The 12,137-nt window shown below is 39.3% G+C and overlaps 2 protein-coding genes across 5 annotated transcripts in view; one reads left to right on the top strand and one right to left on the bottom strand.

The window, feature by feature from the left end:
• Nucleotides 1–2,241: 2,241 nt before the first annotated feature.
• Nucleotides 2,242–11,876, bottom strand: GAR1 (GAR1 ribonucleoprotein). Of its 2 annotated transcripts, none has more exons than XM_023219937.2 (7): nucleotides 11,598–11,876; nucleotides 11,002–11,227; nucleotides 9,281–9,435; nucleotides 8,281–8,340; nucleotides 4,422–4,563; nucleotides 2,952–3,020; nucleotides 2,242–2,558 (listed from the first exon to the last, which is right to left on the bottom strand). In XM_023219937.2, exons 2-7 carry the CDS (start codon nucleotides 11,213–11,215, stop codon nucleotides 2,545–2,547), a joined length of 654 nt encoding a protein of 217 aa, XP_023075705.1. In that variant the 5' UTR covers nucleotides 11,216–11,227; nucleotides 11,598–11,876; the 3' UTR covers nucleotides 2,242–2,544. The 2 variants fall into 2 exon arrangements, with proteins under 2 accessions (XP_023075705.1, XP_023075707.1); XM_023219939.2 differs by lacking the exon at nucleotides 11,598–11,876 and adding an exon at nucleotides 11,377–11,584.
• Nucleotides 11,877–11,908: 32 nt separating this feature from the next.
• CFI (complement factor I) overlaps nucleotides 11,909–12,137 on the top strand; it is a 72,622-nt gene continuing 72,393 nt past the window's right edge. For all 3 annotated transcript variants that reach the window (XM_031935323.1, XM_023219935.1, XM_023219933.1), the window contains exon 1: nucleotides 11,909–12,042. The gene's annotated coding sequence lies outside the window, so the exon portion shown is untranslated. The remainder of the gene's footprint in view (nucleotides 12,043–12,137) is intronic.

Below are 12,137 nucleotides of genomic sequence, written 5' to 3'. Positions count from 1 at the left end.
GGTATCCCTATTACCTTTTTTCCCATATTCTTTATGCTATTAACATTATTAAAATCTGATTCTCCTCAGTTTCTTAAAATCAGTAAATATTAGAGAAATGCTTAGATGCACCAAAGTTAATAGTGTAAGCATAAAACAGAACCACTAGAGGGCTATATTTACCCACTTAGTTTAATTTCGTAAATCCTAGAATGGCACAGGAGAAGCCTAAGACAATCCTTTTGCCTCAGTTCTCTTGCATGTGTATAAACTCAAGATGAACAGGTTTATTTATCTGTCCCAAATCTTATAGCTACCAGTACTCACATTTTTATAAATGTAATGTTGTTATACCTATACTAGAAAAGTGAATCTCATCAGCATCGTGTTTTCAAATGACCCTAGAGCAATAAACATAATACTCAAGAGGAAATCACTCCCTTTAAAAAAATCTCTTTCATTCGGTATGCAAAATAAAACTTAAAATTTTTGAATTTGCTTTGGGTCATACTACCTTCCTTTTCTATAATAAGTTATACCTAGTTGTAGCATCCATGACGTTTCCAGAAATAATTATTCTAAAAACTGAGAAATATGTAATTTCAGATAGTCAGCTTTCTGCTGCAGATGAAAGTTTTGATAGGAGTGAGGTATGTGCATTTGAAGTTCTTTTTTATGCTTCTTTCATGAGTGATACAGAAAAGCTATATTGGGATAAGGCTTAGAAATACATGTGAATTTGATTCAAAATGAAATGCCTCAAAAAAACCCAAAAACGAGGCCAGGTGCGGTGGCTCATACCTGTAATCCCAGCACTTTGGGAGGCCAAGGCAGGCAGATCACCTGAGGTCAGGAGTTCAAGACCAGCCTGACCAACATGGAGAAACCCCGTCTCCACTAAAAATACAAAATTAGCTAGGCATGGTGGCACATGCCTGTAATCCCAGCTAGGCAGGAGACTGAGGCAGGAGAATCGCTTGAACCTGGAAGGTGGAGGTCGCAGTAAGCCAAGATTGCACCACTGCACTCCAGCCTGGGAAATAAGAGCAAAACTCCCTCTCAAAAAGACAGAAACTATAAGGAAAAAAAGGGAAAAGATGTGGAAATAAAAGCTTAAAGATGGCCAGTGACCAAAAGATATGCATAAGCTGAAAAGGTAAAATCTCCAAGTGGTTTGTCTACTGATCTATATATTATCTCCATTATTGCCATTTTAGATTTATTTTTAATGTTAAAAAAAAAACTGTAGAAATGTTGCACTATTATTATTTGTCCTTGGGACAATGCTATCACCCTTTGGTGCTCACGAACATCTTTTCCAAACCAAAAGCAAAAACCCTGGCCCTAACACTGCATGGAAATTTCATCACCACAGTTTTAAATCAAATAATCTCCTGTCCTAAACTGTAAAAGCATAACTGCCTATTACTGTAAAAACTGTAATTTTCAACACATTTGCTCATCATATATATTAATTCATCCTGCTGCAATTCCATCAATCAAAAAAAGATAAAACCCCAAATACTGACAAAGACAACACTGTATGCTCCTCAAATGAGCATTCAAGAGCATTCCTCCATGAGCATGTTAGATAATTTAACAAATGATATAGAAACATCATTCCTTCTGAGAAGTGAAAAATGAATGGCAGGCTAAATGGCTCCATATCACAGCATTCTAACTTGCTACCACAGTCATTTCTTTACATTCACTAGCAATGGTGACCAAAACTAATTTCATTTTTAACATCCTTACCCAGCAATCTGAACATGTAGTATGCAATCAAATATTCACGTGTAGTAAATAACACCTTAAACTTTTAGAATCCCTTTAAAAAAGTAAAAGTAACATTCAGTAAAACTTTTAATATTCATGTTGGATGAGAAAAAGTAACTGCTTTTTAAAAATTTCTTGCTATGGTTTTTCACTTGAACAGAGCTACTCCATCTTTAATACATTACTAATATGGAAAATTTTAAAATCAATTATTAATTGCAATTAGAGAAACAGCTTAACTGATTTACGTATTAAAATACAAAAGGGAAATACAGAGCTATCTTCTCATACATAAAAGGCCAGGGTTTTGAAAGGGGGTGTCAATTTGTAAATACTCTTAAAGTACTGCTACAGCAGCCTATTTTTTAAAAGATCAGTAATACAAATAAATCCTTTTTTCGATCTGCAATTCACTGTGTTTAAGTTTTAGTTATTCCTTTCTACTTCAAAAAATGGGTTTCATTTAATAAACACACTCTAAATAACTTAAGGGAATAAAACACTTTATTTTAAAAATTCAAATATGCTTCAAATGAAAACTCCTGCCATTTATTAGGCACCCACAGAGTGCCAGGCACTGTACAAAACATTAGAAAGATTTGTTCATGCTCTTTTAGAGCAAGATTCACTATTCCGTTGCTTTGCATGACGCTAACATTTTTGATCCATTGTCATAAAATGACCAAGATCTTCAAGATTTGCTCAAGAACCAAGTTTCCAATCCACAGTAGAAACAGATCATGCAGGTTAATGCAGAAGTCAACTGGTGATGTCTGTCAACTGTTTCACTTAATGTCCTCTTCCTAAGAAAAAATTAAAGTATTAAGGGCACAGAAAATGGATTTTTAATAGTATTATAACGTAAATCTCAAGTTTAAAATCAGCATTAGTTCCTATAATGTTTAGCAAACATACTTTACCAAATTTAACTGTCATTCATATTACACCTTTTTTTCAAATTAATAATAAAGCAAAACAAATTAGAATTAGGTTAAAAAACTGAAAAGGCAAAAACAAGTGATATAAAATGAAACCACAAATTAGGCTAAGCAAAGTGTTAGGCTAAGCAAAATTAGGCTAAGCAAAACACCATAGTGTTCCATATACTTGCTGGCAGAAAAAATTAAACTTAAGCAAAAACAAAATGCTAGATAATATCAATTCTAAAAATTAAGCAATTTAAAGATAATACCTACCTCTGAAACCACCACCTCTTCCTCCTCTGAAGCCTCCACCTCCACCTCCTCTTCCACCTCTAAAACCACCTAAAAACATTTATTAAATAATAATGCAAAATATTTAAATAGTAGATAAATAATAAACATTGTTATTAACTATATAACCTCTTATACTGATAAGCCTACAAAGATCAATACAATAACTATAATTATAATGAATAAATATAGATTCACATATTTTATTATGGAAAAAATTTTACAAGATAAAAATGGAAAAACTAGTAGTTTACCAACTGGGCAACAGGTTAAATCCCCAGATTATTCAATTTCAATAAATTAGAAAAACTTGTTAAAGTATGATTCAGTCTTGTTAAATGTATGATTATTGCCTTAGCTCTTGCTTATGATAAATACTTTTTGATTCAACTAAGGATAGTTTGATGGAACTAAGGCTTTTTATCCTAAGAACAACGGATGGCAGATATGGGTGCTTTTGTTCTGGGGGCACGATAATAAATATGATAGTTAAGGTTAACTGAGCTACATAAGTAAGATTTTTAAAAAATAAGATAATTGTGAATTTTTTGAAATGTTAAATGATACTCAACATCAAATGAGAACATGGGAATCTCTATTCATCAAATTCTCAAGAAGGTACCCCTGAAAATTTTCCAACCTATATGGACGCAAAAAAGTACCTTTATAGAGTGAAATGATGATTAAATTGAGAGATGCCAAAGTAAAGCATTCCTTCTCTTTTTCAGCTCCAGTAACAAAAGCTGTCTAAGCCCAACTTTCAGTTCCTCTCCCTTTCCACTTTGGCTCTGCCCATTACCTCATCACTCCCCGTCCTCCTACTCACAGGGCATGGCAGTCCCACTCCCCAGAGCCCTGCTCATCACCTAGCTGCCCATAATGATGAATGTGCCAAAACCTTGGGGGAAAGGCGTACATCTAAACAGTGAGATCACAATGAATTTATTAGTTCTTGACATGACATCAGAAGATACGCATTTTAATTCTGGGTCTGCCAATTGTTTGACTGGGGCAAATTAATTTCTGTAAGTCTCCATTTCCTCATTCATAAAATAAAGATATCATCTATCTCAAAAGCTTTTGCTGAGTATTAAAAGAATATACACGGAAATTAAAAGAATGTATGACCAGCTTTCAGCATGCAGTCTACACTCAATGCCATTAACTAAGAAATTAAAATTAAGATAATCCTATGGTTTATTAAAATGCCCAAGAAAACATGAATAACCCAAAGAAATGAAGTCCCTCAAAAGTATACTTCAGTAGATTTTTTTCTTTTTAAGCAAGTTGTTGAAATGAAGCATTATTATTATGGACAATCTGCCAATATTTGAAAGCAGCTTTAATAAAAAGAACCATAAGGGAGGGTTTGCTATGTACAAAGCTAAATTGTATTATATTAATCAGCTATGACTTTGAAATTTCATTAGAAATTTTCCCCAAGTAACTTACCGCCTCTGCCACCACCTCTGCCACCTCCTCCTCTTCCTCCTCCTCGGCCTCCCCTGCCACCACCTCTTGGAGGTCCTTTCTCACCTGGAGGTCGAGGTAAAAACCTCTGGAGTGGCAGCAGCTTATATGGATCTATATAAAACTGGAAACATAATAAAAGCAATTAGTGTACGACTTGGGGGACAGTATAGTATAATCATAAAGAAGCTACATGATAGAGTCAAAACTGCCTGGGTTCAAACTCCCCCAACCCTACCACTTTCTACTATGTATCTCTGGGTAGGGACTTAATTTCTTACTACCTTAAGTTTCTTTTTTTTTTTTTTTTTTTAAGTTCTGGGATACATGCGCAGAACGAACGAGCAGGTTTGTTACATAGGTATACATGTGCCATGGTGGTTTGCTGCACCTATCAACCCATCATATAGGTTTTAAGCCCCATATGCATTCGGTATTTACCCTAATGCTCTCCCTCCCCTTCCTCCCACCCCCCCGACAGGCCCAGGTGTGTGATGTTCCCCTCCCTGGGTCCATGTGTTCTCATTGTTCAACTCTCACTTATAAGTGAGAACATGTGGTGTTTGGTTTTCTGTTCCTGTGTTAGTTTACCTTAGTTTCCTTATCTGTAAAATGTAGAGAATAGAGTATCTATCTCACATGTTTGTGTGATGATCAAAAAAGTGATGTATATAAGGCACTTGCACTTTGGCACACAATAAGCATTACATGCATATAAAAAAATCAAGACCAATTCAATCTCATTTCTCTTTAGAAATAGATTATTTAACATTTCCACTCAACAGAACTGCCATAAGAAAAATAAAACTATTTAAAACACAGCATTAAAATTCAAAATAAAGCATTCGCATACTAGCTGTTTCAAGTCTTTAATAAAGATCAAAAGGGTAACTATCTTCTGAACACACAAAGTAATGAATGATATACAAAAACTATACCCATCCCATAACTGGGGTTAAAGAGAACATTTCTCAGATAATGACATGTAAAGGGCATATTGTATCATAGTTCTTCTACACAAAACACACGAGGATTTCAAAACTGTAATATATTACTTATAAGATATCTGCATCCCACTCTAGATATCACCTTATTACTCATCTTCCCTTCACAGTCCATCATCTCAAAAATATTGTCTAGATCTACACTGTTCAATATGGCAGCCACTAGCCGCAGGTGGCTTATATTTAAATTAATTAATGATTAAAAATTCAGTTCCTGAGTCACATGAGCCACACTTCAGCTGCTCAATAGCTACATGTGGCTAAGAGCTACTTTACTAGGCAGGGACTCCCATCATTGCAGAAAGTTCAAGTGGAGAGCACCGGTCTACAGACTTCGTAATAATGCAGGCTGGGTAAGGAGGGCTCAATCTCAACATAGCAGGGGGTACGCAAACCGGGAGGTAGAATGTACTCAAGTTAGTATCTGTAAGTAAAAAGCAAAAACCCAAAAAACTAAATAAGCCCTCAAATAAATAATTCTGAGAAAAGGGACAGGGATTCTGATGAATTTAAGTGGCTATTACCAGCTTTTTTGTTTTTCAGGTCACAAGATGAGAATCCCTCTTCAGCATTGTTTCTTTCTGGGCTCAACAGCTCCAGGCATGCCAGAAGCAGTCAATCCCAGGAGTATTTGCCAAGGTTTCTACAACTAGTAATCATATGCTAACAACAAGCTATTGTCTCCTTCTCATTTCCTATTCCATTCTGGCTCCTGGGCCCACCACTGCACTGGCTCCATGACTCCCTGACATCTATGTGGCTGTCTTCCAATGAACACTTTGCATCATTTTGCGATAGCTGAGCAGTCCCTCCTGGAAACACTCTCAATTTCTGTGATACCACTTTTATGACAGGCTTGTGGTTTGCTTTTTTTTAACTGGCAATTCTGAGTTTCCACTAACAGACATTTAGCTTTAGGAGGTGCCCCAAACTTTTCATAGGTGCTCTTTTCCTTTCATTCTTTCTTCTTACACTGTGTTAACAAATTCCCAATTCTATTTCCAGTCTATACTCTTCCTTTAAATTTCTGACCATGACTGTCTCACAAGTACCTCAACCTCACTATGTCCAAAACCAAACTCATTATCTTCCCCTAATCCCCATCTTCTGCACTGTTGCCCATTTAATTAATTGGTACCATCACCCACAAAGATGTTGATGTCAGACATCTGAAAGATGGTGATATTTTTTACCTCTTCAATTTCGATAGCTAGTCGATTACAATGTCCTATTGATTCTACTTCCAGTACCTTTCATATATCCATTTTTTCCATTTCCACTGTCACTACCAAGTCCAAAATATCATCTCTTTCAGAACTACTATTATAGCCTCCTACCTGGCCCCTCTCACACAATACTGACCTCTTCCCAAGGCGCCTTTTTATCTTCCCAGTATTCTTTTGAAGCATATATTTAACTGTGTTATCCCGTCATTCAAAAATAAAACACAATTGAAACTGAAGTCTAAACTCTTTCTTATGACCTGAAGGCTTAAGTTAATCAAGCCCCCTCCTACCTCTCTGGTCTTAATTCACAACTTTCCCCACCTCTCCTAAATGTTTCATTCCTAACCTATACGTCCGCCTTTTTGTATCCTTTCAGTTGCCTGCTCTCAGAGACTGCACGCACTGTTCTCTCTACTTGGAATGCACTTTCCTCTTCCTAGCTCAGAAATTCTAGCTCAGAAATTCTCAAGTGTTTGCCTAACTACATCAAAATTATCCAAGTGCTGGCCGGGCGCAGTGGCTCACACCTGTAATCCCAGCACTTTGGGAGGCCGAGGCGGGTGGATCACAAGGTCAAGAGATCGAGACCATCCTGGCTAGCACGGTGAAACCCCGTCTCTACTAAAAATACAAAAAAATTAGCTGGGCGTGGTGGCGGGCGCCTGTAGTCCCAGCTACTCAGGAGGCTGAGGCAGGAGAATGGTGTGAACCCAGGAGGCAGAGCTTGCAGTAAGCTGAGATTGCGCCACTGCACTCCAGAATGGGCTACAGAGACACAGCGAGACGCCGTCTCAAAAAAAAAAAAAAAATTAGCCAGGCATGGTGGCGGGCACCTGTAGTCCCAGCTATTCGGGAGGCTGAGGCCAGAGAATGGCTTGAACCCGGGAGGCGGAGCTTGCAGTGAGCTGAGATAGTGCCACTGCACTCCCACCTGGGCAACAGAGTGAGACTCTGCCTCAAAAAAAAAAAAAAAAAAATTATCCAAGTGCTTTTCCTGGGCCCTACTTAGGAGCTCCTAGGTCAAATTTCCAGAAGTGGAAACTGGAAGTACATCTTCTTAAAAGCTCCCCAAGATAACTCTGACATGCAACCAGTTGTGGAAATTGCTCTTAGTCAACAATCAGACCTCAGTTTCAAGCTCACCTTTTTAGCAAACGCTACAGACTAAAGTTGGTGGCACTACAAAGCTTCTCATGGCAACCTGTCTTTTTCCTTCACAGCATATATTATGTTATTGAAGTTCTTGTGAAATCACTTAGTATCTACCTTCTCTCAAATAATGTAAGTTTTATAAATTAAGATTCCACCTAGAATGTTTGGTCATGAATGCTTTTCAATAAGGGTTTTACATCAACAAAAAACTCTTACTCTAGCAGTTTACAGATTTTGGTAATATAAGCAAAAGTTGTGATTTTTACTTTCTAAAAGGCTGTATCAAATAAATCACTTTTAAAGATTAGTATGTTCAATATTTATAGCACAGAACATTTCAGTTTAAGAGCTTTACTACTGATATGTTGGGAAAATCTCAAATGCTCCAAGTAGGACTTTCCTAAGATAGGTCATTCCCTTATAAAACCAAGGATCCCAAGTATCATAAGTTTGACTCACCTTCTGTAGTTTTTTAAAGGATGAAGCCTTCATGTTTTCTGACAATTTAACTGAAAAATACTGTTATTTTTATTAAGGAACAAATGAGCAATTAAGATGAAAGACACTATCAAACCTTCTGAATTGATGTATAATTTCAAAAACAAGGTTAGAATATATAGACATATATAGGAAAGATAAGAAATGAACTTCCAGGGGCTGGGTGTGGTGGCTCACACCTGCAAACCCAGCACTTCAGGGGGCCAAGGCAGATGGATCACTTGAGGACAAGAGTTTGAGACCAGCCTGGCCAGCATAGTGAAACCCTACCTCCACTAAAAATACAAAAATCATCTGGGCATGGTGGCGCTCACCTGTAATGCCAGCTACTTGAAAGGCTGAGGCATGAGAATTGCTTGAACCCAGGAGGCGGAGGTTGAAGTGAGCTGAGACCATGCCACTGCACTCCACCCTGGGCAACAGAAAGAGTCTCTGTCAAAAAAAAAAAAAAGAAAAAAGAGAGGGAGGGAGGAAGGGAAAGAGCGAGAGACAGAAAGAAAGAGAAAGAGAGAGAGAGAAAGAGAGAGGGAAGGAGAGAAAGAGAGAGAGAGAAAGACAGAGGGAAGGAGAAAAAGAGAAAGACAGAGAAAGAGAAAAAGAGAAAGACAGAAAGAGAGAAAGCAAGGAAGGAGTTTCCAGGGTAGTGGGGACACCAAACAACTTCTAATTCTACATTTCCAGTGGCACCACTACATCCAAATCAGCCAACTTAATCCTGTAGTACTTATCCAAATGGCCATCATTTCTAGAATTTTCCAAAAAAAGTCACCTTTCTAGGGTCTGCCATTTTAATATCTATGGATGAACACATTCTCCCCTTGATTCTCCTTCATGGTCCAATCTGTAGCAATCCTGTCTAATTTAATGAAGCAACAAGTCTAATTTACACTTAACCGCCTCCTCACAAAAACACAAATAGCAACCTTTGAATATTATTAGGTCTTCCAATGAAAAAGGATACAAAATCTCTAAGTTGTCCAAATATTTCATCCACTTTTCCAATTTGTTCTTTGTTTTCTAAGTAAACAGGAGCATTGAAATAAGGCACCTTATTTTCATCTGTGGTACATTTACAAACTATGTCATCTTCACAGGGATGCAGGAATTCTCCTAATACTGAAATAGGACAAGAAAATGTTAAAACACAGAACTATTTCAAACGATACTGACCAACTTCTTCTGGAAGCTTTCTTCTTGGCTACCTGGGACTTCACTATACCTGCTCTCCTCGGAGGCAGAAGACCACAGTCATTAAGAGTGTGGACTTCCTGGGCTGGTATACCAACTCCACAACACACTAGCTATGTGACCTAGGAAAAGTTACCCACCCTTTCTCTAATTCAGTGTTTCCTCTTTAGTAGACACTAGTAACATATAATGTATAACTATACCTAATATACAGTAATGTAAGGACTCAATGGAATAACCAATGTCAAGTGCTTAGAACAGTGCCTGGCACATTGAGACCATTCCACCTGTAACAGTTATCTTATTAAAACGTATTATCTGATTCAAAACTCTGCTTCATTCTCTTGGTTCTTCCTTTTCTTCACTCCCTTTTCTTCAACCCCTAAAAGAATCACCCTTTGTTCTTTTTTTCTCTTGCCTCAGAACTTTCCCATTCCCACTACCACCTCTTTAACAATGATTCATTGTTTTCAAGGACATCTGGAATCTCAAAATAACTACCTTTAGTTCTAACTAACTAGACTGTCACCCTAAACTAAAATACTTAACACATTTCTGCAAAACCAACTCTTCATTCCTATCACCCAAGCTCAAAACCTGGAACCCTTTATCATCAGCATTAGCTAAGTTCTACCGATTTTGTTTCCTTTGAAATCTCTCTCCTATCTAACCCTTCCTTTTTTTCCTCACCATCCTGAATCAGGCTCTTAATGCCTCGTGTATGGACTGGTACAACAGCTTGCAGGATGGGACCTTTTATTCTAGAAACTGCTCCTTTCAAACCATCCTGCATACTCATCCAACCGTTCTTAGATATTCTTCACCCTCTCTCCTCTTTAATGTAGTAAGTTTCACTCTCTGTGACTTCCATTCCCATCTCATTGTTAATTACTATAAAACTACCCTAAATGGGTCTTTTTCTCGACTTCCTCTTTGGCAGTTTCCCTCTCAAGCAAATTGTTTTCTCACTTATCTACTTTTAAGTAGTAATAGAAAGCATGGGCTTTGGAGTCAAAATACTATACCTGGCTTTGTATTTCTTTATTTTCTGTACAGACAGGGTCCTTGCTTTATTGTCCAGGCTGGTGTCTAACTCCAGGATTCAAGCGATCCTCCTGTCTCAGCTTCCCAAGTGTTGGGATTACAAGTGTGAGCCACGGCACCCAGCCTGTATTTCAGCTATATTTATATTTCAGCAAAAAACTTAACTCTAAATCATAGTTTTCTCATCTGTAAAATCGGGGAATTAGGGATATCACTATTACCTACTTAATATCTTCCTGTCAACCCTGAAGTTCCACCTCCATGATGCATTTTAAGTATCCCTCAGCTTTCTTGCTCCCCACCCCACCCTTACATGCTACTGTACGATTATAAGTCAGTTTACATCATTCTCCACACAGGCTTGTGTATCCCAAACTTGCTGGACTAATAACACAAACCCACAACCCACCCCTACTCCTTCAAATAGGCTAAATATTGAAGACTGCATACAGACTACACGTTCTGGAGGTCCTTGGTCTTGGCCTTTGTTAAAGCCTCCGCGGCCACCTCCTCGTCCAAATCCTCCCCTGCCGCCGCCTCTGAAATTGCCGCCGCCTCCACCGCCGCTTCCACCTCGGAAGTGGTTGCTGCTGCCGCCTCGGTTGAAGCCGCCACCTCCACCACCTCGATTAAAGCCTCCACGACCTCCGCCTCGAAAAGACATTCTCTCTCCTCCCTGGTGAAAAAAAAAAACAACCCAAGTCTTCTGATCACTGTAGCTTCTGAGTACACTCCAACCCCTCAGAGCCGCGGTGAGAACACCATAAAGGGGACAAAAGCAGCCCTGTCACCTCACCCACGGTCAGACAGCCAGTGACCACCAACCTGATGGGTGAAGAGTTTACTTCCTCATGGTCTCGTGAGCGCCGACCGACCAAACACACCAAACACACGGCGGCAATAAGCCTTGCCGCCCCAGGATTAGTACCTCCTCCCCCTTCAGACAGCAAGGTCTTCGCACCGCATCCCCTTCCTTCCTCCCTCCCTCCCGCAGCCGGGTTCTGCGTCCACCATTTTCAAATCCTCCGGCTTCTACGGTCACTCACCGGCGCCACGTGCCCCTCTGGCCCTGGCCTTGCGCGCACACCCACCCACTGGGTACTTCCGCCGCGCTAGAACCTCCTAGGCTACCGTAACGCCACAGAGTTTTTTTAAAGACCAGAAACTTGAATAACTGGTTTGCAAAAAAAAGGCAGTCGCCCGCGGAACCAGCGACACTGGTTCCAAAACAGCCTTTAGCGTTTGGAAAAGTGGCAATAATATCTAACCTTAACTACTAATTTACAACAGTGAGGTCAACTTGCCTAACGCGGCGCCCTGGAAGTGACGTATAATAACTGCGTCCTTTGCAGCTCGACGTCCCGGAAGTGCTGAGGCAATGTTGCTCTAGGAGATAGCTGGCGTTAAGGATCCGCCTTCTCTCCCAGAGGCGGAGCAGGTTTCTGTTTGGTTCCCGCCCCGACTGCCAGAAGACTGCCAGCAAGGAACAAGGTTGGTTCTTGAAGTCCGTGCCGACTGGCTGGGCGCATTTGCGCATTTGCTTCTCAGGCTGCTAAGTGGACCTCAACAGCGCTCACTAGTTTGTT

The sequence above is a fragment of the Piliocolobus tephrosceles genome, chromosome 3 (genome assembly GCF_002776525.5).
Source record: "Piliocolobus tephrosceles isolate RC106 chromosome 3, ASM277652v3, whole genome shotgun sequence".
NCBI lineage: Eukaryota > Metazoa > Chordata > Mammalia > Primates > Cercopithecidae > Piliocolobus > Piliocolobus tephrosceles.
The sequence above is the reverse complement of the archived record's forward strand: the minus strand, read 5'-3'. Positions and strand labels throughout refer to the sequence as shown.

Bases quoted from the DNA above. Each gene is read 5' to 3' on its own strand.
- GAR1 (XM_023219937.2), bottom strand. From the start codon at position 11,215: ATGTCTTTTCGAGGCGGAGGTCGTGGAGGCTTTAATCGAGGTGGTGGA. The intron at 4,564-8,280 runs GTGAGTCAAACT...TTATGTTTCCAG, and splicing joins CCTTTAAAAAACTACAGAAG to TTTTATATAGATCCATATAA. The intron at 3,021-4,421 runs GTAAGTTACTTG...AAATGTTTTTAG, and splicing joins CAGAGGTGGTGGCAGAGGCG to GTGGTTTTAGAGGTGGAAGA.